At 48.3% G+C, this 21,571-nt stretch overlaps 10 protein-coding genes across 10 annotated transcripts; 4 read left to right on the top strand and 6 right to left on the bottom strand.

The window, feature by feature from the left end:
• The first annotated feature begins 1,177 nt into the window (after positions 1–1,177).
• Positions 1,178–2,453, top strand: BT62DRAFT_95193 (uncharacterized protein). The gene is made up of 2 exons (XM_043188210.1): positions 1,178–1,905; positions 1,958–2,453. Exons 1-2 carry the CDS (start codon positions 1,552–1,554, stop codon positions 2,291–2,293), a joined length of 690 nt encoding a protein of 229 aa, XP_043040467.1. The 5' UTR covers positions 1,178–1,551; the 3' UTR covers positions 2,294–2,453.
• A 310-nt stretch (positions 2,454–2,763) lies between these two features.
• Positions 2,764–4,305, top strand: BT62DRAFT_1005363 (uncharacterized protein; the record flags this gene model as incomplete). Its single annotated transcript, XM_043177144.1, has 1 exon — positions 2,764–4,305. The coding sequence occupies one exon, from the start codon at positions 2,764–2,766 to the stop codon at positions 4,303–4,305; it is 1,542 nt and encodes a 513-aa protein (XP_043040466.1).
• Positions 4,306–6,425: 2,120 nt separating this feature from the next.
• BT62DRAFT_95124 (uncharacterized protein) lies at positions 6,426–7,072 on the bottom strand. Its single transcript, XM_043188171.1, has 2 exons — positions 6,701–7,072; positions 6,426–6,647 (listed from the first exon to the last, which is right to left on the bottom strand). Exons 1-2 carry the CDS (start codon positions 6,914–6,916, stop codon positions 6,555–6,557), a joined length of 309 nt encoding a protein of 102 aa, XP_043040465.1. The 5' UTR covers positions 6,917–7,072; the 3' UTR covers positions 6,426–6,554.
• A 1,601-nt stretch (positions 7,073–8,673) lies between these two features.
• On the top strand, positions 8,674–9,602 carry BT62DRAFT_919483 (uncharacterized protein; the record flags this gene model as incomplete). The annotated part of the gene is made up of 5 exons (XM_043184163.1): positions 8,674–8,787; positions 8,834–8,877; positions 8,928–9,266; positions 9,340–9,473; positions 9,541–9,602. The coding sequence occupies 5 exons, from the start codon at positions 8,674–8,676 to the stop codon at positions 9,600–9,602; spliced, it is 693 nt and encodes a 230-aa protein (XP_043040464.1).
• Positions 9,603–10,447: 845 nt separating this feature from the next.
• Positions 10,448–10,756, bottom strand: BT62DRAFT_931537 (uncharacterized protein; the record flags this gene model as incomplete). Its single annotated transcript, XM_043186151.1, has 2 exons — positions 10,448–10,623; positions 10,679–10,756. The coding sequence occupies 2 exons, from the start codon at positions 10,754–10,756 to the stop codon at positions 10,501–10,503; spliced, it is 201 nt and encodes a 66-aa protein (XP_043040463.1). The 3' UTR covers positions 10,448–10,500.
• An 801-nt stretch (positions 10,757–11,557) lies between these two features.
• BT62DRAFT_931536 (uncharacterized protein) lies at positions 11,558–12,401 on the bottom strand. The gene is made up of 2 exons (XM_043186150.1): positions 12,094–12,401; positions 11,558–12,037 (listed from the first exon to the last, which is right to left on the bottom strand). Exon 2 carries the CDS (start codon positions 11,932–11,934, stop codon positions 11,710–11,712), a length of 225 nt encoding a protein of 74 aa, XP_043040462.1. The 5' UTR covers positions 11,935–12,037; positions 12,094–12,401; the 3' UTR covers positions 11,558–11,709.
• Positions 12,402–13,384: 983 nt separating this feature from the next.
• Positions 13,385–16,186, bottom strand: BT62DRAFT_1005359 (uncharacterized protein; the record flags this gene model as incomplete). The annotated part of the gene is made up of 8 exons (XM_043177143.1): positions 13,385–13,630; positions 14,704–14,905; positions 15,000–15,146; positions 15,200–15,397; positions 15,461–15,471; positions 15,537–15,620; positions 15,675–15,780; positions 15,864–16,186. The coding sequence occupies 8 exons, from the start codon at positions 16,184–16,186 to the stop codon at positions 13,385–13,387; spliced, it is 1,317 nt and encodes a 438-aa protein (XP_043040461.1).
• Positions 16,187–17,491: 1,305 nt separating this feature from the next.
• On the bottom strand, positions 17,492–18,431 carry BT62DRAFT_1005358 (uncharacterized protein; the record flags this gene model as incomplete). The annotated part of the gene is made up of 6 exons (XM_043177142.1): positions 17,492–17,698; positions 17,751–17,797; positions 17,843–17,913; positions 17,977–18,206; positions 18,238–18,336; positions 18,390–18,431. 6 exons carry the CDS (start codon positions 18,429–18,431, stop codon positions 17,492–17,494), a joined length of 696 nt encoding a protein of 231 aa, XP_043040460.1.
• Positions 18,432–18,923: 492 nt separating this feature from the next.
• Positions 18,924–20,271, top strand: BT62DRAFT_94795 (uncharacterized protein). The gene is made up of 5 exons (XM_043188046.1): positions 18,924–19,133; positions 19,185–19,344; positions 19,393–19,586; positions 19,637–19,765; positions 19,819–20,271. The coding sequence occupies exons 1-5, from the start codon at positions 19,045–19,047 to the stop codon at positions 20,033–20,035; spliced, it is 789 nt and encodes a 262-aa protein (XP_043040459.1). The 5' UTR covers positions 18,924–19,044; the 3' UTR covers positions 20,036–20,271.
• A 305-nt stretch (positions 20,272–20,576) lies between these two features.
• On the bottom strand, positions 20,577–21,307 carry BT62DRAFT_893792 (uncharacterized protein; the record flags this gene model as incomplete). The annotated part of the gene is made up of 2 exons (XM_043183158.1): positions 20,577–20,981; positions 21,038–21,307. The coding sequence occupies 2 exons, from the start codon at positions 21,305–21,307 to the stop codon at positions 20,577–20,579; spliced, it is 675 nt and encodes a 224-aa protein (XP_043040458.1).
• Between the last annotated feature and the right edge of the window lie 264 nt (positions 21,308–21,571).

Genomic DNA, 21,571 nt, shown 5'->3' with positions numbered 1-21,571 from the left:
GAAAGTTAGTTTAAGAATCACTGGCTCAACGACAGATAAAACAGGAGGTAGAGCATCATGAAATTTTTCTAACTAAAGCATGCCCAGGTACCACATATACCCCGGCTTTACTTTGCTTTTGGGCTCTGGAATTCGAGGCCCCAAATTCGACGTACATACCTCTCCGAGAAACACGTGATGAAATGAAAAAAGGTTCTGGAGCTGTCCTGGTTGGGACTGATAACAGTGGGTAAACGGAGATTATGAAAAAATGCTTGAGCACTGGGAAGGAAGCCGGGTACACTAGTCAGGCCCAGTAACGAAAACAGCAACTATCTCTTGATCTCCACGATGAGTTGATACGAGACAAGCAAATTGTCAAAGTATTAGAGACGTCAGAAACAGTGGAGGCATAATGATGGAAAGTCAGAAATGACTACAATTCCGTTAGTGGTTGACAAGAGACACAAAAGAGCTGCTCCGTTCTTCGCCACGATATCGAGCGTTCATTTTCTGGAATTCACCTGCTTGAAGCCCAAGATACATGCGTTCCCTAAGGATGTTGATGTCGTTTCACGTTGTGAACGTACGGGGGAGACCCGAATTTCAAATTTCAGCACCTTGGTGGCTGTGTATGATCTTTCAGACCTACATCGGACCGGATTTCCGACGCTCCTTTTTCTCGACCATCACACTTCAAGCTTTGAGGCCTTGAGACTCTATCGTTATGGCCAGCTGTTTGCGCTTATATCGTATCATTTATTTTGAGCTGTTGTTGTGACGCTGAACTTCACAACCACAGTTCCGAGAGTCCGTTATTTCTCAACTCAGCTTGTGCAAACAGACTTGCTGGACAGACACAATGCCCTAGTTGACTCTGGCAGCATAGAATATGACGAAGGGCAGGTTAGAGCTATCATGAAGGTACGCGACTTGCCAATCTTTTTGCGGTACCCTCATTTTCCCACTAGTAGCTCAGAAGGCTCAGTAGGGACCTCCGCAACTATGCTCCAGCCCAAAGCTCGTCCCTTCCTTTGGCCGACATGTCTCCTGGGCATTCCACTGTAGACATGAAAGCACTCATCAAGTCCAAAGATCTCGCCCTCGAGATGGAACAGCTGACGTCCCCCAAAGGCTTATTTCTCACCGGCCCTCCGGGCTCAGGAAAGACGTTTCTAGCCGATACCTGGTTCGCATCTTTGTCGACACCCTACAAGTCTCGTAAACATTACAACGAGTTCGTACTCGATCTCTACCGTGCCGTATGGGAGGAGACAGCCAAGCGAATGCGCGATGTTGAACCTTCTCATAGTAGCGTCGAACCGACGACGTGGACCAGATCCATCCGTGATCAGGTGCGCCAGATGCTTACTGTCGACATCGACAAGTTCGATTCGTTCTGGCATCGTTTGCGACGACCACCCCCTTCACTCCAGTACTCAGTACCTATCCCATACGTCCTCGCCTCCAAGATCTTACGCTCATCGTACGTTCTCCTCATTGACGAAGTCCAACTCCAAGACGTCTCCAGCACGCTTCTTCTTTCATATGTCCTGATATGGTTACTGGCGCATGGGCGGTGTCGTCGTTGGAACCTCGAACAAGGTTCCAGAGGATCTCTACGTTAATGGTGTTCAGCGAGAGAGGCTTGATACATTTGGCGGAGCGTTAAGGGCCCGATGCGAGGTCGTCAACGTCGGGGAAGACGAGAACAAAGATTGGCGAATCCTGGGTGCTCAAACAGCATCAGGGCTGAAAATGTGGTTTCTCAGTACAGAGAAGGACGAGTTTGAAAATGTTGTCGATGCGCAGATCGGCTTTTCGTCATCTCGTAACCTTACCGTCTTTGGCCGTCAATTTCATGTTCCTCGCGTATCAGCCCAAGGAGTTACGTGCATGTTCTCGTTTCAGCAACTTTGCGAAGAGGTACGGCCATCCAGCCTCTTTTTCACGACCGCAGTGACTCAGATATATGTAGTCCCTTGGCCCAGCCAACTACCTTACACTGTCTTCCACGTTTCGCACCATTATCATCACCGACATACCCATCATCCGCCTGCCTTCCGGGAAGAATCAGGCTAGGAGGTTTATCAGTCTCGTCGATGCTCTGTATGAAGCTCGCTGCAGAGTGGTGTACATGGAAGACGTACAACTGGACGATCTCTTCCAAATCGACGTTGATCGCGGGACAGACAATACGGACGTGATGTTGGCAGAGTCTGTCAGCCTGGAGAAGTATCGTCCAAATGTGATCTCATACCGCCACTCAGATGGCAGTGAGCGAGAAGAAACCCGAGCGCCACTGGAAACCTAGGGTAAAGACGTGGGAAGGAAGCAGTGTGGTAGCTGGTTATGGAGGGGCATATCGTTCTAGCGGACCTCAGGCTGCTTCTGCTCTCCGGTTGAGCGAAAACAATATGTGGGGTGTTCTCGAGGACTGGGGAGGGGGTGGTAGATGGGGCAAAGGCGTGAGTGCTTACGATGAGAGGAAGAAGTAGACCTATCCATTTGACAAGGATGCGTTTTCCGCAACTACGGCGGTGCTCGACGTCCGACTTGTAAATCTGCTTCATTTTTGCGTTGAGAGCCTAGACTTCCTAAGTCTACGTTGGGGGTGCAGTTTCTGCCTCCTGCATGCCTTGGCGTGAAGACATTGCTCCCTTCTCATCTTTGCACAATTCTATGCGGCTCGGAAGGGGGATTTCTGATAACTTTGGACATCCTTTATGTGCTTTCATCTTCTTCCAACGATTTCTCAAGCCATATTCCAGGATTTTCAATTCGATGTCGTGCCTTACCTGCAGCAACTGCGGATTCCTCAATTTCCCTCCTCCCGAACCACAGCTAAAAGCTATCCAGAACTCTGATGGCATCATTTCGGAAATTCTGCGTGGCTTACGACCATTGTTCGACTCTGACCATGCCTTGATCAACGCGCAAATCGAAGAGTTGGAGAGGCTGGAATCCTCGTATAATGCTCAACTTCAAGAGATCCAGTTGCGTCACCATACGATCTTGAAAGCCCTGGAAAATCGCAAGTCCATTTATGCCCCCATTCGTCGCCTCCCCCGAGATATTGTCATTGAAATCATCCATTCTGTTTGCGACTCTTGGTGGCAGGATGAAAACGGAGAAGAAAAACACTGTGATAATAGTCTAGACATGGCTGGGCCCATCTGGGTCTTAGGTCGTGTCTGTGGGCTTTGGAGGGATACAGTATACATCTCGCCCGTATCTTGGGCTCGGAATATCCTAGTGAGGGCCCCTTTTTCTAAGCATGCCTGCGAGATTTGGAAGACATATCTCAAACAAACCGGCCAACATCCTCTCAGTATGCGGATCTCCTTAACCAGAACCAAGCTGGCAAACGCCAACGAAATAATGTCCCTACTTGTTCAATCCTGCCAACGCTGGAAGAACCTGTACATTACCTCCCTCATGTCTCATACGCACCACCCGAAATCTATATCGCACCTTCCCGTCCTGCAGACGTTTCAAATAAATATCTGGGATGACAGCGACGATGTTTATCGCTTGGACATGTGCTTGAATGCCCCGCAGCTATGGAAAGCATCCCTTTCACTCATGGGGATCCATCAAGTGCAGTTACCGCTCGGGATAACTCATTATTCCGGACGTATCACTTGTGCGGAAGATTTACAACTCCTTTCCCAGCTACCCAAGCTCAGAGTGTGTCACTTCTGGCCCACTCAGCTGTTGCTAGCCTTAATTGCGGTGCCGGTAATTATGACGGAGCTCTGCCAGCTCTATGTGGACGATATACATGCCCTCAAGCTCCTAACGGCACCGAGGCTCCAACGTCTGAGCATTTCTGCAGGTCCATCGCAACCATTGTCCGACCTCATCCCTTTCTTCTGTCGATCGGGATGTCATCTCAAGAGCCTGGGTATGTGCTTGACGGCGTTGTCGTCGGCATCAATTAGGAACATCTTCTTATCTGAAGCATGTTTTACGATCTCTCACTTCAAAATTGAACTTGACTCGCGAACGATAACCATTAGCAATGCCCTCGCCCCTCCCTCCGTCCTGCCCAATCTGCACCATCTCGTCCTCTGCTTCATGGATCCGAATTTCTCAAGGAGAGAACAGTTTGCCCTACTCGATATGATCAGATCTCGCCGTGATACAGGACTGCTGAAAACAATTGAAGTGCAGTTCTATGATGACCTGCATCAGGACAATGTTCATGGTATGGAAGCGGATATCCGAGTACTCACTGGCGACAATTTAAAGATGCGGGTCGAGCAGCGGGTCCCATTGTATTTGGACCACTTGAGGTTATTTTACTCGCGAGAACATGATTGAGAGACTCGGCATTTCCCCAAACGAAAAGCTTTACTGTTTGAGCGACTAGACAGCATTGATAGATCTACCTCCCCAAAATAGGTAATAGGTATTTGATGCTACATTGTGAGACGAATCCAAATTTTCCTCGTCCCAAGGAATTGGAGGATTATATCTAGCTAGAGTCTTGACTTGAACCGCCTGAACATCATCCTGTGGCTCGGTTTGCTTGAGAAGGGCAGAAGTATGAACGTCCATGGAAGTAGGAAATCGAACACCTGCTCCAAAGTATTCTCATTCACAGCCAACCCATAATCAATGTGGTTTCTCTCCATCTACAGATCATATATCAGTAGTTGCCAGCGTTATTAGATCTGGATATTAGCGTTGCTCGTTCAACTGGGAACACAGACGTGGAATCGAAACGCTTGCGGTCCAAATAGACCCCGACATGAAAGCAGGAGGACTTGTCCTAACTTCCCTGAACGACAGGTCTGGTAGATGCTACCGTTTGGGGGACATGCGGAGTAAACGTGCAAAGCGTGTTATCGAGAGATGATAATTCCTCACCATAGGCGCCGGACGCTGTTATCCATGAATGCTGGAGTTACATTTTGGATTCTCAGCGGGCAAGCTCTGCCTTGTTAAGGAAATAGGAAAGATGAGATTCAGAACGCGGTCAAGGCTGAAGAGCTAGAAAGCATCAAGCAAATGCTAAGACCACGAGATGTTGGCGGTATTTTTTTTTGCAATATCCATGAACGACCATCCACGATGATGACTTGAACAAGTGCGAACCCTTATGGCCACCCAGATAGAAGCAAGGCATGCGAGAAAGATCACCATGAAGACACGGTACTCAGTTCAGCTCCGGAATCTCATGGGGCAGGATTGCATCTCGGAAGAGTCGAACTCCATGCTCGTCATGATGAGCATCGGACCCTTATGTCCGCGAGGGCTGGTCCAGATCCGTCAAACAAAACAAAGTGTTGCTGAAAGGTGGCAGAGTTCCGTCGAGAGTCTGCGGCTGGAACGGCAGGCGCTGCCTGGACAAGGGTGCCCGATAACCCCAAACTTCTGGCACGACGCCTGATGAAAGAGCATGATGAACATCAGGAGGCGCGCCGACTGATACATATCAATACGATGAGGAATTAGCTTGCTGACTTGGTGTCGGTAAAACAAGAAGAAAGATCAAGTGCCCGGGTCAGGTTCTGTTCGACTGTATCTCCACTAAAAAGTGACAGGTTGGTCTTGTCTGCAGGTAGATGTCCTCTCCCGTATCTCCTTCCATGGTTCCAAGAACGGTGGAGAGACTTTTGAATGTTACGAGATGGGTCAACCCTGTAGAGGACCGTCATAAATAGCTAGGCTGAAAACATGCCTCAAAAAAAGACTGCTCACGAAAGTCGTTCTCAGAGCCTAGACGTGAACAAGCTTTTCTCGCAAACTCTTGGTTCTCCGCCTGATGACGAGACCTCTGGATCCAAGTTACCTTGACGTCTCCTGGCAGTTGTCAGTAACGATTCTGTAATGACACAGGGACATGGTGGTGAGAAGCGCTTTGGAAGTCTTGACTACTGGAGGCCAATGTTAATAATCATTGGACCCTTCACTCCCTGAGCATCGAAAAGTGCCAAACGAAAGGGAGCCTGTCGTCCGATTCAGCATAGTATACGTGAACAACACTCTATATCACTTACAAAACGGAGTGTTGCTATGAAGCGCTGGTGATTCTCGATTGTGTCCAGAAGAGGTTGTTCCCATGGACCATTCAAGGCCGTAGAAGCGCTAATTGTCCGATTTAGCATAGTATACGCGAACTATGCTATACTTCTTACAAAATGGAGCATTTCTCGAAGATTTTTAGTAGAGGCCGTTCCCGTCGTCCATTCAACCGAAGTGCGAACATGAAACCCTTCCTGCCTGTCTTTCCGATGCGTCAACTGATCGCAGGAGAGAGATCTCTTCAGGACCGCTTCACATCGCGAACAAATGATGTCGAAGAGCATTCAATTGGCAAGATGGTGATAAAGAAGCCTGAAGGAAACGCGGCGGCGTGACTGATAGGTACGATGAGCGAAGGAGACCGATGGAAGACATGTTGCTAAGTGGCAAATTTTCGAAGCCCGTAGTACGGCATAGTCGCTCAAACAGGGCATGAACTTCTGACCCTTAGCAACACCGACTTTATGAACCTACAAGAGCATCCTTATTCGTAATAACAAAAATGAATCTTGAACGCTTAGGTTATCAGGGCCGCGAAAATGTCACTCTTTGGTATCAGGTAGACTTGCTCTTTTCCATTGCTGAGATAGAGAGGGAAAAATACGGTGGCGCAACTGAGGCTGGGTGTCGTGCTCCTAGGAGTGTGGTAAGTAACCAGGGACGACAAGCTTCGGGCAAGACTTCTCACTTCGCGAGAAGGTTCTTCGCTCATAGTTTGCTGATTCCTACTACCGCATGCCGTTCCGTATAACGAGATGAGCTCCGTGGCATCGCTGCAAGAAATTTCAAGGGAAGAATAGGGCTGTGGCGCACAAAATTGCATGGTATCCATGCAGGAATAGCGAACTGAGAAGGTTTGGTGGATCCTTATGGTGGCAAGAGACAAGTCGGGGCCAGTTTCCATTCCCACGGCCACTTAGCCTGGACTTACAAGTGTCCATCTGTTACTTCGTCCTTTTTTCAACGACACGGCAAGGCCATCGTGTCGAACACATCCGAACTTACCCAATTGCTTCTCAGAAGGCCTCGAATCGCGTTTAAGCGACAGGTGTCACTCGTATCTGCAGCATGTTCAATACGAAATGTGGACCCTCTCTTGCGGTCTTCTACAAACTCAAATTGTTAGGGCAGGACACCCGATTCACGATGGCGCGATAATAACGTTGTCCGTACCCTGATCCTAAGACTCGTAGTATAAAAGGCCGAGCTCGTCAGGACTACTCTTCAGCATCACAATGTCTGCCCCAACTGCTACTCAATACACCACTGCTGAGACCTCTTCCGTCGCTGGCGGACAACTGGTCGGCCGCTCCAACCAAGGCGCCGTCGCTCCCAAGGAAGCCTTGAAGCTTCGCTTGGACCTGAACCTTGAGGTGGAAATTGCCATCCAGGCCAAGGTCAACGGCGACATCACCTTGTCGCTCCTGTGAGTGGCTTTCATGCTGTGGTATCCTCTGGCTAATTGTCCTTTTTTTATTAGCGAGTAATTGTACTGGGATCATGAAGGGATGGCATTGACATTCTATGATGACGTTCCAGGTAAGATTTTCTTATTATAACGCCTCGGTTGAAGTATTGAAATTATTACACTTAGAATCATCCTTACCTACATGAATGTCTTCCCATCATCTCTTCCCTTCACATTCAATCTCTTAGGTGTATTCAGCAGCGTTCAAATATTGTAGATACCAATTTGAGTTTGTTTGAGATTTATGCTCAGTTTGAAGGCAAATCTAAGCTTCTGTTTTTGGACTCGTCAGTTCTCCCTTTTACCCTCACTACAGAATACGCTCGCATCCCTTTCATTTTTTGAGGTTCTGATAGTTCAGTGTATCATTTATTCTTGGGATGCCGAACGTCAGAACGACCCTTCCGGGGGCCTGTCAATCAGCTTGGCAATGTTTTATTCGACACCGGAAGGATAGAATAGGACGAAGGGCAGGTCAGATCTATCATAATTGTACGCGACTTCGCCAATCGTTTTGCGGTATCCTTACTATTAGCTCAGAAGGGTCGGTAGGGACCTTCGCCAGCCCAACGCTCTGTACTTCCTTTAGCTGGCATCACTTTTGGGCCAGTCCATAGCGAAGTGGTGGTCCTGGCAGTACAGCGCCGTCGGAATGGGTGGTCAAGTGTATTCGGACCTTCCCTTTGAGATGACAATCATTGCCCACCACAGAGTGATTCAGGGCTGGACCGTGTCCGGAACTTGAGCGTCTTGTTTTCTTCCCAAAACGCTATCAACGTAATGGGTAGCGATGTCGCTGAACTACACGGTCTTGCAAAGCTGCTCAGTGCCGAGATTTTCTGGCACGATCATGCTGCGTGGCTGAAAAGAGTGTGGCTGCGAGCTACGATTGCGCCTTCGACCTGGGTGGATTCCATCATGGACTGGCACAAAGAAGGACCCATATAGCTGTGAAGATAGCCACCGCACATTGGTGCGCTCGTCGGAATTTCTGGCCATGCATATACTCATTTTTCATTAGCGTGCCCTATTCATGGATGCTAAAGACACATCAACTGAACAAATTATCGGAATGAAATGCATCAGACACCAATATAAATCCACATCAGCGGACCACTGGGACGTATCTCACCAGCAATGAGAGGTCTTTAGATCGTCGTAACCATTGCGTACCCATTCTTCGAATACTTCACATGCCAGACGAAGAAGGACACGTCATTATTGTGACGCCATACCTACGACCGTGGTATGATCCCAAGTTCAAAACCATCAGCGAGGGGGTTCAGTTCTTCAGAGAAATGCTTGAGGTGGGGTTATCTCACTGTCGTTTTTCGCAGGTTCTTCTTAACGTAGTTCCCAGGGATCCAGTTTATTCACCACAATCATATTGCTCATCTGTGAGTTCCTCTTTCTACTTGCTGTCCATCTCATCACGAATCCATTTTAGTAACGGAGGATTCACGAATATCGTGATGCATGCTACATCGATGTACGGACCAGACAGTTTCCACCCCTTAGAGAGGGATCTGAAATACGACTTCTCCAGTCGTGTGCGATATCGTTCACGCACTGAACGACCTCCGAGATACTACTTCATTGACTATGGCCTTTCGATCCTCTATAAACCCGAAGAACTGCCGGCCACCGTGCGCGCACATGAAGGAGGAGACAAATCAGTTTCTGAATTTCTTACCGATCCAGACTGGAGAAAGCGAACGCCGAAGCACCATCCATTCGCTTCGACATCTATTATGTTGGTAATGCATTCAGAGCCTTCCTCTGCAGAGTAAGTTCTGCCCCGTATTTCCCCGGCACAAGTCTGACGTCCTCTAAGGGGTCGAAGCGGATTATAAACTCAGCGCGAAAGAGCTCCGTGAGATGAAAGGATTTGGATTCATGGAGCCTCTGATAGCTGCGATGACTGAGCCAGATCCTGCGAAGCGTATCCAAATCGACGAAGCTGTCAAGAAGTTTGCACTCATCGAGAAAGGCCGTAGCTCGTTGACTTTGATACCTCGGCTGTCTATAACACCGATTTCACCATTTTCCGACTCTTCAAGGCTGTCGGTCACTGGGTGTGGACTCTGGGACTCATTGCACAGGGAATACAGGCCATCCCTAAGCTTTTACCGCAGCGACTGCTTGCCTGTTCAATTTCTCTTGTTCTTGATTTCGTTTCCTGTCACCGCTCCTGCGCTACACCCATCTACATCTCGGAATATATGTCCTTTCCTCCTGCTTAAGCATCATCTGATCTTCGATGGTGATATCTCTGACGGCTAGAAGGTGTATGGTGCCTGCCTTCCTTTTTTGCAACCAACAAGCCGATTCTGCATACCCTAGTCGTACTTCATTTTCACGCAATAGCCTCCTCGTGCTTGGATCAGACAATCTGTAAAGAGCATCCAAATATCCCACCTCCGCTTCTCTCTATTTACGTGATCTTTCGATGAGTACAGCGATAAAACAGAAACGAGTAATACCTTACTTTTAAGCCTCTCCATGCCAGAATGTCTTTCGTAAAGAGCAAAACTAAGGTGGGCAGTGAAAATGAACCGATACTTGTAGTCAAGAAGAGGGCAGCGATGTGCGGAGAAGGGGAAGAAGACTTGAGAAAGCTGGAAAAGCAAGTTCGAACGTGACAGGCGCCACGGACGCGCCGAATAGTATTTAATAATAAGGACGCGCACTCCCCGGACCAGAGGACACGTAGCAAAAAAGACCACCCACCAACCCAAAGAGTCAGGAAATACTCAGACTCACACAAGATACCGATGCCGAAGGACTCTATGAAGTCGTGTTACATTTGTCCAGTACAACTGACAAAAATTGAGTTAACGCGTTAATCCTACCGATAAAGTACCTGGAGGAGAGACAGGCCAGCGGCTAGGAGTTGGTGATGACCGAACATTGCAATTGTCCACTGTCCAGCCTCGCTAATCTGGGTATTGAAGTGAACGTGGCCATCAAGCACCATCTTCTGGGACAGTATCGCTCAAAAAATGATGGGACCCTAACGATCAACCTGCGCAACTGTCCATATTCTCGTACCAAGACTTGATCCACCAGATGCATACCGGGCAGCCAAAGATACCAACGACGACAGAGAGGAAGCTCAACAACTTCCTCACCCGGAGTAAGGCCTCATACAGCAGACTGTCAGACAACTTCTGAAGACTAAGATATCACTGAAATTACGTGACAATCGACGTGTACCGATGATACCATGCAGTACATTGAGAGGTATCGTTGGTAGTATCGAGTTCGTAATTGCATAGACTGGTACAGCGGTGATAGTATAATCCATTAGAGCGGCAGGCCTGAAAATATATGTCAGTGCTAGTGCATCGTCGAAGGAGATAAACGAACACACCATTCATCATCATACAACATTCCATCCTCCATCGCATCGTACAGCAGTTATCAACCCAGGCAAAGCGCCATGCAACAAAATATTAGTCGTCGTCACAAGGAAGAGATAGTTTCAAACTCCGACTGCCTCGGCGCAACATATTCGTTTAACATTCAAATCATTTCTCGAGTCTATTAGTTCTGTGGAACATCGTACTTGCGGTAGAATATCACCAGGCGAACAAGCTCTCAGACCTTTGGTGATACGTTTGCATGGGTAAGGCTTGTTTGATGTCTATCATTCATACACTCGATGCTGTTGCGCAATACGAAAGTCTGCTACTGTGCATTTTCTGAAGCTTTCTGGACAGGTCTTCTGACCGGGAACAACTGTGAGACTTCAAATGGGCGCTTCGAATTCCTGAATAACATTGATATTTGGCGTTTACTAGGTGCATAACTACATACGACTCCGCTGGTAAATGGTAACTTCCGGAAACACGACGAATGGGGGGGGGGGGGGGGGGGGGGGGGGGAAGGGGGGGGGGGGGGGGGGGTAGGGGGGGAGCTTACACGCGTCGTTTGTCGCGGCCTTCTTCGAGGACGGATTGGGTGGTCGCTACGTATGCGAGGAGGGCGGGGGGGGGGGGGAGGAAACCGAAAGAAGGTAATATCGGTGCCTAGGTATCTATTGATGTGTCGATGATTAATGATCCAAATAAATTAGAACAAACTCGAGGACTCGAGGATGCGAGGACGCAGAATCGAGACTAACCTGATGTACCAACATTTGCCTTCCCGACTGCCATGAGCCTAAAACGATTATTCCCTGGAAGTGAAGCTAAGAACACGGTATTTCCAAACGAGCCCGGATCTACTTACAAGAGGGAGAGGGTTATATCGCCATTGACCTTGGCCTTAATGGCGATCTCAACCTCAAGGTTAAGGTCCAAACGAAGCTTCAGCGCCTCCCTTTGCTTTCCACCGAGCCTTCCGAGGGTCGGTTGGATGACAGCACCGGCGGTGGGGTTGGTGCTGTCACTTTCACTACGAGGAGCGGGGGCAGAGCCGAAGACAGAAGGGGCAGCAGCAACGTAAGACATGATGCTTGAACTGGGCGGTTCGATGTAGCGACTAGTGAAAGCAAGTGCCTTTTAAATGACCATCGAATTACGCGAGGTATCTGAAGAGAACTCTCATGAGAAGGTGTGTGACATTATCCTGGTGCAGTTGAAACCGAATCCCTGACGCTTTCTCTACAGTAACTTAACCAATTATGGAGGGGCGAGATACTTACTCCTAAGATAGTCACCAGATGCATCTCGCCCCGCGAACCAGAGCAAGTCATGCCGCGCTTGCACTGTACATGCGGTTACGGATTAAATACAAATGTTACAGAACCGAATGGCATTTGTCCAAGTTGCTTTGGATGCGATCAGACGTCCAAGATCTACAACAGCCTGCGACGGACTTCAGTAAATCCGGAAATCAGAGCCCAAGAGCACTTCACACAGACACGAGACTCGGAGGCTCGGACCATACCCCTTGTCCAGAGTCGGGACTAGCAGAAGTATGTGTAACGAGCTGCAAGAAATGCTTTGGTATCTGAATCAACCCTTGATTTTAATTGCCGTTCTTCGTGCCGCAGTGATATCGAGCAAATATTGGCTACCAGCACTCATTTTTTTTAAAAAAAGATGAAGGTCTCGTCTCAAAATAAATTGGTTGTTCTGGCCTTCCATATAATTTGTGAAAAGACATGGCTGCGAGACCTCCTGGCCCGCTTTCCGTCCAGGAAATTGGGGGGGAGGGAGGGATTGCTTGACAGATCAGAGATTTCAGAAACTCAAATCTATCCTGATCATGAGGGTTTCAGCTGAGCCGGTTTCGACCTCAGACCAAACTCGGAGTCTTACTCGGAGTCTTCCTTCATACCCAAGAATATGCAGCCGCCGAAGAGCCAAGACGGATGGGCAACGCTTTCGTTAAAGCCGTCGACATCAGAAAACTTAACCCAATAGATCGTTCATCTATGATGTCAAAACACATCCTTGCCACATCCTAGCATTCTTCTCTGTTGCTCGTTCCTCAAACAAACGCATCCTTTGTTTTCGTGCGTTCCACATTTAAAATTTGGACTTCTGCTTCGATATTATAGACTAACACTCCAGGACGCATTCTCTTTCTTCTGTAAGTTTGCGCCATTGCATTGGTTTCTAAATTCAATGTGTTCTCTATCTATGTGGCTTGACTTCAGCTGTGGAACACGGCGTTTTCCCGATACTTTCATTTTCTTCTTCCCTATGGCTTCCAATGCACCCGAAAACAACGGTCCTATTAATCCCAGCGGCAACCGTCATGTACATATCATTCGTATCTTTTATCAGCATTTACTAATAAGGTTTTTCCAGTCCTAAAAACACAAATAGCTACAGCAACGAGAAACCGTTGAAATTGACGGCACTATCACAACAGGCCCATGCAATGCTATGCCATCCAGAAATTGCTTTACTCGTTGAACCGTGAAATAAGCGAAGGGTATGCGATCGCGAGCTACAGGGCTAATAAAAGATTAAGGCTGTCCAACTTGAGCTTCAAGGTCTCCTCGGGAGGTGCGGAGGCGATGATGGTGGGGTCAAGCGCTGTAGGTGCAACGGCAGGAACAGGAGAAGAAGAACGGCTGGAGGATCGCTGAGACATGTTTGTTAGATGGATCTCAAACGGACCAACTCTGGGATTCATGAAGGAGAGCCGACCGCCAGGAAGCAGGAGGGTCGTGGTGATTTTCGCGACATAATCCTGGCTCAGAAGTGAGCCGGCCGCCTGGTCACTGACAACTTAACTAATTGCGGACGCACAAGTTGGGTACCTAGCGGACCTGATGCTTTCAAATTGCAGCGACCTGCGGATTACTACCTCCACTACTCACTTGAGCTGAACTTTGAAGTGTTCTGATCTTCCGCGGACGCAATTTACGAAGCTTTGCTTTTGCGGTGTGTCGGTCTTTGTCGCGTCGCTTGTGGTCAGCAGCACACCTGAACTTCTTTCTACCAACTTGCCATATGCCAAGTTATGGAATATACTGCGTCCGTGTCTCCCGGGACTCAAGCTTTGCCAAAGTATCCTTCTTCTTGTGGGAAGCCCATGACACTGTCATCTTTGATTTCAGCTCTTCGTCGCGTTTAACTACATCCCCCATCTATGAACTACCTGGACTCATTCGGTACCGTAGGAGCAATAGACATATTAGCAAAATGAAGATGATATTGAATAAATGTTCGAGACACCATTAATGAGCGAGTGAATTATAGGAACCAAGCAGGCCTCGCCTCGCTGTTGCTAGGGAAGTCTCATCATCGGATTATCAAGCTTCTCTCCTTCAAATTTCAGACCAGATTGGGACACTTCTGCACACTCAGCAGTGCACGATGCGGCGGCCCTACGTCGTGTTCTTTTCCTGCGCATTCATTGCCATTACACGGGTCAAGGGACTATTTGGTACCTTTTTGCGGCTACAATCACCACTGGCAGTGGGTTCTCGGACCCATTTAGAAACGCATGCTTGTGGCGCTCGCAAATTGAAAAGTTCCCGAGCTTCGCCGGACAACCAAAACACTATTGGACAGGTACCTGATAAATTCCAGCGAAAGGCCGGGCAATGCAAAGATCTTCAACAAATACAGCAGCACGGAATGTAGGCAGCTACTTTGGATTCAATACGGTACTGCTTAAAATATACAGGCATCCAATCAATCTTAAAAATATGTTTGCGAATTACCTCTAAAAGTCGAATCAGCCCCAATAGCTAACATCTCCTCGTTCCTTAAGCCATAATAACCTTCTATGTCAGCTTCTGGTGTGAAATGACAAACACGCTCAGGCTTGAACTCATCCACCAGATGATGTGTGAGCTTGATGATATCCGGCTTACCGGGCTTGCGAGTATCTAGAACAGGATAAGCCAGTAGCGATACAGGAAGGAATAGATGTTCCACACCATTAACAACCGCACCAGGGCTATATGGAAGCCCCATATCAACCAAAGGGTCACAAAGGTCTTCCTCGTATTCGGCGCTATCGAGAACACCTTGTCAAATTTCCTACTAGTGATGTGAGGTGTAAATGGTGCAATCCTTCTCCCTGTAGCATCAAACAATACTCGACAAACGAGTGACACAATTCGCAACAAGCCACACGTCGAGATCCCGCGAACCCATATATCTTTTGGAGGTTATTGATCATTTCCGTTGACCAGTCGCTAGCTTGGGAGATGATGGAGAAGTTAATCTTTTCGGGAATGGTGATGGTAACGAAGCTGTGCCACTCACACAGTAGGTCAGTAGAGAACCGCCGGGATGATCCGGGAACCGGGTGAGGGCATGATGAAATAAGATTGAGGAAAAGAATAGAACGACGTTATATACCGTAGTCAACGAACATCTGAACGGTGTGGTTGAGAGAATGACGCTACGGATGGAGTTTAACCCAGGGCGCGAGCAACTGAGGACGATCATCAACCAGAAGGAAGCCGGATGAACAAGGGTATTTCCCAGATATATCTGTACCCTGTGATCATTCGTGGGGACGACCTGTGGGATTGAATTGGAAGGATAATCACGCCTTACTTACCCGTTCCCAAACTAATGCAGTTGCAGTCCATCCCATGAATAGATGCACGTGCTCAAAACGTGTCGTGACGCTTCACACGAAGTTTCTGGTATGAACAGATAATGATGCATGTCAAGAACGCCAGAATGATGCAGGTAAGGACAATGGCTGCTACTGAGGTCTGAACGAAAGAATGTCAGCGAACGAATCAGGCAGTCAGCGAAATGGGGCTCACTCCCTTGTCATTGATGAGCTCCCTTTTGGCTCGCACATCGAGGAGAATCAGCCAGACCGTGCCAGAAACGGCCGCACCACAGTAAATTCCGCTATGATGATGTACCCTTGCAACGAGATTACAAGCTCAAAAAGGCCATCTGCCGAAGGCGTCAACGCCAGCCCGATACCTAAATAATAAGGAACTCACGACTGAGGTCCCGCACAACACTGAACAACGCATAGCTCCTGGAGCAGATTCGAAATGGCCAGGAACGCGATTTTTGGAGAGCTGCCCCGAAACGCATAGGATATGAAGACAGATACCCGTATTGATAATGAGCACACCAAGAACAGACGCCGGCATATTGCAATCGTAAGGTGCGGACCAGACGAGCCTGAATTTTTTTCAGGTACATCCTCATTCTCGCAGCCGTCCCAAGGGTTCGTCTGTTTCTCGTCAGCGAGTATGGGCAACGCGAGGGAGATCATCGTCTCGGCGGGGCTGCTCGGGAAGGAGATGCCACTGGACATTACTCGAGTGTGTATGCTCAGGAGAAGCAACGTTGGGAAAGACGTTGAAAATGAGTGGTTTCAAGTGAGCACAGAATCCGAATAGGCAGCTTGCAGCGTCCCTATGAATTGACAATCATGCACACGATACCATTATGAGCTTGGTTTTCGGTCGTGGACGGTGTGGGAGGAGTTGAGAGCATCCTGGGACAGGTGGAGAACATTGTTTGAATCCGTCTTTACAGACCGACGCATCACACCCTTCAGTCTTTCGTCATTCTACGAGAGTGTGGCCAGGAAGGAGGTGAAACAACTACATACCTTTTTTCGAAAGGCGCTCAAGAAGGCTGATCAAGCAAATGCGTGGAGTTTGGGGGTCAACAGTCATTTGCTCATCGCCGCTATCTCACTGTAGCTAGAATGGCGAATGGACTTTTTTCCGTACACGCGTTCATCAAAGCAGAGATGTGAAATTACATAACCGCGAGCATAGAAAACAGCGATGGAGTTTGATGCCCCCCGATCATGTGTAGTCAGAGTCCCGGTGAAAACGCTGCGAGGAAATTAATAGAAAGATTTGAACGGGTGCGTCCTACAATATGAAGTGCTATTTAGTCATCACCGAGAGAATATAACACTTCAGAATACGTGCTTGGAATCAGTCGACAAACCCCGGTTTTGGATATATCGAGTCTCGTAATTGAATGCACTTCATAGAAATGTGTTAGGCGTCACCGCTTTCTTTTCTCTAAAACGCACATCGTGGGTCTGGGTAAGGTCGGAAAGTGGGGCTGGTGAGAATGAGAAGCTGAGGATCATGTAAAGACAGCAACACATACTGTCACCACTCAAGATTTGCAAGGCTTCTCAATTGAGCATATTTTTAATCCTTTCCCCCTAGTTTCAAGAGATCGTCTTACGTTCGAACTTACGGCTTCGATAAGTTACGTCTGTTAATAACTTTCATTAAATAGGACGGACCTTGTGTACGAGAGAGAGTGGGAATCTCGTTTGTCTGCCTATTATCACACAGATGCTCGGCCTGCTAGATATCTTGTCCAATCCAGCCGAACCCATCCAATTTTGCCTGTGAATCGGATTGCAGCAAGGCCATTCTTGCATCTAGCTCGTAACCAGCCGGCGCCCCCATTTTGCCGATCTGAGTCATCAGAGTTCTCTGCCTCGCCTTGCTCCCTAGTCAAGCACATCTCTTCGTGCAGTAACGGTGTCCTTTTGCATGATGGGCTTAACGAGTGAACCGGAGGAGTCAAAGAAGAGCATATCAACGATTTTGAAACCCGGATGAAAATATCCATGATAACAGACTCAGACATCCCGTGGGAATGTGAAGACTTGGGAGTGGGATGATGTATGGCAATCCAGTGTCTTGGAAGCTACGGCATTGAAGGTGGTAGAACCCATAAAGTGCCCGTGCATGCGTGTATAACGGAGATGGAACCGCTGTGACACGAGGCGGGGTATTCGAATACGTCGATGTACTACAAAGGGATCCGCTGAAAGTAGCGCTATCCTCTGTAGTACTGGATAGTACTGGTAGGGTAGTATGTTATAAGATACTATAAACAGTTCCATGGTTAGGGAACACGATGTACAGCGAAAGGAATTCAGGACCTGAAAGTATAGTCAGAACCAGTCTCGAAGAAAGTACAAACGCACCTTTCGACTTAGAATCTGTCCCAGAATTGAATGTCTCGTCCCAGTATACGTCCTGTTCTTCAAGTTCCACCCTCTAACTAGGCGCAGGAGTTCTCTGTCTGCATCTGTACCTATGACCCAACATCTGCCCGCACCGGCCTTTTAGTACGAAAATGCTATGTGCAAGTCTGTTCAAAATCACTCGCAATGGCTCGTACGCGACGACGATGGACGGATCCTCGTGTGCAGGTGGAAATCCTTCTCCATTGAACTGCCTAGTACCGGAGGCTCTGTGACCAACGCCCATGAAGCGGCCTCGTTGTATCTCTTCCGTAGACCATCTTTCTCGTCCATCCGCACTCGGACAATTGCCATCTTCATGCACCTTGATATCAAGGTACAGATGATGATCTAACCGCAGCTGTCGTCATTGCACCGGTAGAGACTGTCGATGTGTCGACGGAGTAAAGGCATCCCCAAGACGGTACGGAGCGTCGTCGGCGGCAGAATCTGGACTGGGAGCACGTTTTCAAGTCATTGGACTTTCTGAAAGGACGTCGGGAGCCACAACGACAAAGAAGAGGACTACGAAGAGCTCAACAGCACGCATGGTGATACTGGATGTAAAGTCCTATATGCACTATTATTTGGCAGGAACTTCTGAGATGCTCTTGCCAAGCGTTGACGGATTCGGCAATCTACTGCCGGCAAATTCCGTGTCACCAACTATCCCAGCTCCAGTCAGGAGGCAATTCAGGTTCTTACTACGCGACTTACACTGCACGTGTTAACTCTCTTAAATACAGAAATATACAAGAGCTGTCACTAGACATCGCTCTTGCGTTCCATTCCGATGTTTTCTTGTTGATTCTTGGGTTATGTGGCACACGCTTGCAATTGCGCGACGGAAATGGTTATAATCTTCTGCTCAGGAACATCCACCAGAAGAAACATCCTACTCATCCTTCCCTGAGGAGCTGAGTTGTCATCCAGACGAAATCTAGAGGTTGAACAGGTTTATGCCCATGTTCTCCGACTTCGTGTCAGAGTCTGTTGAGTCCTCTGCTAATATTTTGGGAGGTTCCTCTGCGCTGCTTAATTTTAGCCTTTCAGGAGCTGGAGATGTTCTATATTTGTGGATCGATCGGAGGCGACGTCATCGAAGCTACGAGGGCGTTTATAAGCACTGATCAGGTCAGACATCCATTCCTATCACTACCACCATGTCCGACTCTTCTCTTCCAATGGTTCGAGGGAGCAATCAGCGCTCCCTCTCGGGAATGCTTACATTTATTGCGTTACGCGCCGCCGAGTGAGTCCTAGCACTTGAATGAGACGCGCTGGTACTCATATATGACCGCAGCCCCGTACTCCAGTACACGCTCTTCGAAAAAGGATACGCTGCCAACGCGCTTGTACGCGTCGGGATTCTTAACCCAGCTAGAACACTGGTATCAGGGAACGGTATTGGTCCAGTACCAACTTTGCTTATGGGGATGTACTCGGTCGCCGCTTTTCGTCATGTGAGTTTACAACTCGAAAGTGGTTGCAATTTCTGACTGGCATTACAGTGCTACTGGGTGACGTTCACCAACGACTCAACGTATTTCCCGCCTTCTGCAAGTCTGTTCGTCGGCGCCTACAATGCTGTTGCGTCAACTTTCAACACATTTGTCGCGGCTTATACGCTGTCCAAGGCGTCCCCTCTGCTGAGCATCCCCGCTGATAGCTTTGAAGGATGGGCATCGGCATTGGGGTGGCATCAGTACGTTTCTTGACCGTCTTGACCGGCTTTCGATTGATCCTCTAATGCAGATGGGTCGGACTCGGAATGTTTGCAGCAGGAATCACCATGGAAATCGTTGCTGAAGAATCACGAAAGGCTTTCAAGGCAAACCTGGAGAATAAAGGCAAAGTTGATGATACAGGTCTTTTTGGCTTCGTGTAGGCGTCTTGTTTTTATTTTAAACGTGCCCATTATCTGACACCTCCAACAGGAGACATCCCAACTATCTGGGCTACCTTTTATGGCATTGCGGGATGACTCTTGCTACCGGCTCTATCTCTGCCACCATCAGCTATGGGATCTTCCAGTTTACCCAGTTCACGTTCTCCATCCCGGAACTGGCGACATATATGAGTAAGAAGTATGGAGACCAATGGACGGATTACCAACGTCGCGTCCCGTACCGTATGATTCCTGGTATATACTGAAAGTAGACTTTGGCGTAAGTTCCAAGGTAGTCGAAGTGTATCCTTGTGCCGGCTCGTTGTAACATATTGAAAAACGCAATTATCTTTGTTCGACCAATTGCCTCTTTAGACTCACCACCAGCAGCCCGACACTTCCTGAATTTGAATGCGTCTCGATTTGCAAGTTGCAACTCGATGCTTCTGCAAAATCGTAAAGGAAGAGCAGTCTAGGGAGAGGTGCGCACCCATCGACGTGATTCATACATTTTGGCTCATTGTTAGATGACTTTCTGATGAATCCTTGACAGACCACAGGTTGCTGAACATATGCGTTCATGGATGAAGTTGCACTACCGTGACCGCGGCCCGACGCTTCTTGAATTTGAATTCGTCTTTGCATCCCGCTTCAACTCGATGCCTCTGCAAAAATTTTAACGAAGCTAAAGGACGAGCGCGCTCATGGCCACAGGAGAAACGTGAGCAACCACCGACATGACTTATACATTTCGGCGCATGTTTGACAGACTGCAGATACGAGCTATGGTTAATTGCGTACAATGCTTTATTTTACAGGATTCAAAACCTTCCTTGTCAACGTGCATTCTTGGATCCGCCTGCCACTCTTCACACCAGCCAGCAAATCTTCGTCCTGGTCATAACACAGCACCCATATTCCCTCGCTTTCCTCCAGTGCTACAAATCCTTCCCAGCCCTCGAACGTCATCCTCTCCTGGTCGTCTGTCCAATCCCACGGCCCAACGATGTGCGGCAGACTCTGTGTCTTGCCACCATACGTGACGATAAGCGTATCTTTATCAACGTATATCCAGTTGAGCTCGGGTGGGTCTGGCTGGATTGTGCTCACGAGTCCCATCGGTTTGCTATTCCATGGGTACTGGATAAAGAACCCGGCGAACCCGTGTCCCCCCTCCTCTCGCTTCTCCTGATCAGGGTCAGCAAGGTATAGCTGCATTGGCGAGGATCAGTAACTCACAGATCGTCATGAACAATTAATTTGCTCACCTTGTGATCCCTCAATACTACCTGTTTGTCCTCTACAAACTCTTTCAACGGCGCATCTTCGCTGCAGTGTGCATACAGTGTAAACTTGGCTAAGCGTGGATCATCCTTATCCGCCTCCTTTGGTGCACTGTTGTTGTTGTTGTTGTTCTCCGCAGCTCTTTGTTGATTCCCTGCGCCCTGGGCTATACTTGCTACAGACGTCGCTGCTCCCACTGCAGCTAGCGGAATGGCCACGGCGCCTGCTGCAACACCGATGACGCCGACAACCATGACTGTTTTGATTCGGTTTGCAGTAGACGACTTTTTTGCCCGCCGGATGCCGGACCCGAAGAAGTTACCATTTCGAGGGGAAATGAAGAAACATTCAGGACGCGTAGCCCCCGTTGTCAAGCTGTAAATTAGATCCGCTTTCGTCATTCGAGGGCCAGACCCTATTTCGTAAACTCCATCTTCGCTTCGATGACATTGTCCCATTTGGAATATAGTCAACTATTCTTTCTAACCAAGAGCGAAAAAGTCATTTTACAGTGATCT

Source organism: Guyanagaster necrorhizus (genome assembly GCF_019112545.1).
Source record: "Guyanagaster necrorhizus MCA 3950 unplaced genomic scaffold BT62scaffold_11, whole genome shotgun sequence".
NCBI lineage: Eukaryota > Fungi > Basidiomycota > Agaricomycetes > Agaricales > Physalacriaceae > Guyanagaster > Guyanagaster necrorhizus.
Note: the sequence above shows the minus strand (reverse complement) of the source record. Positions and strands in the feature narration are given on the sequence as shown.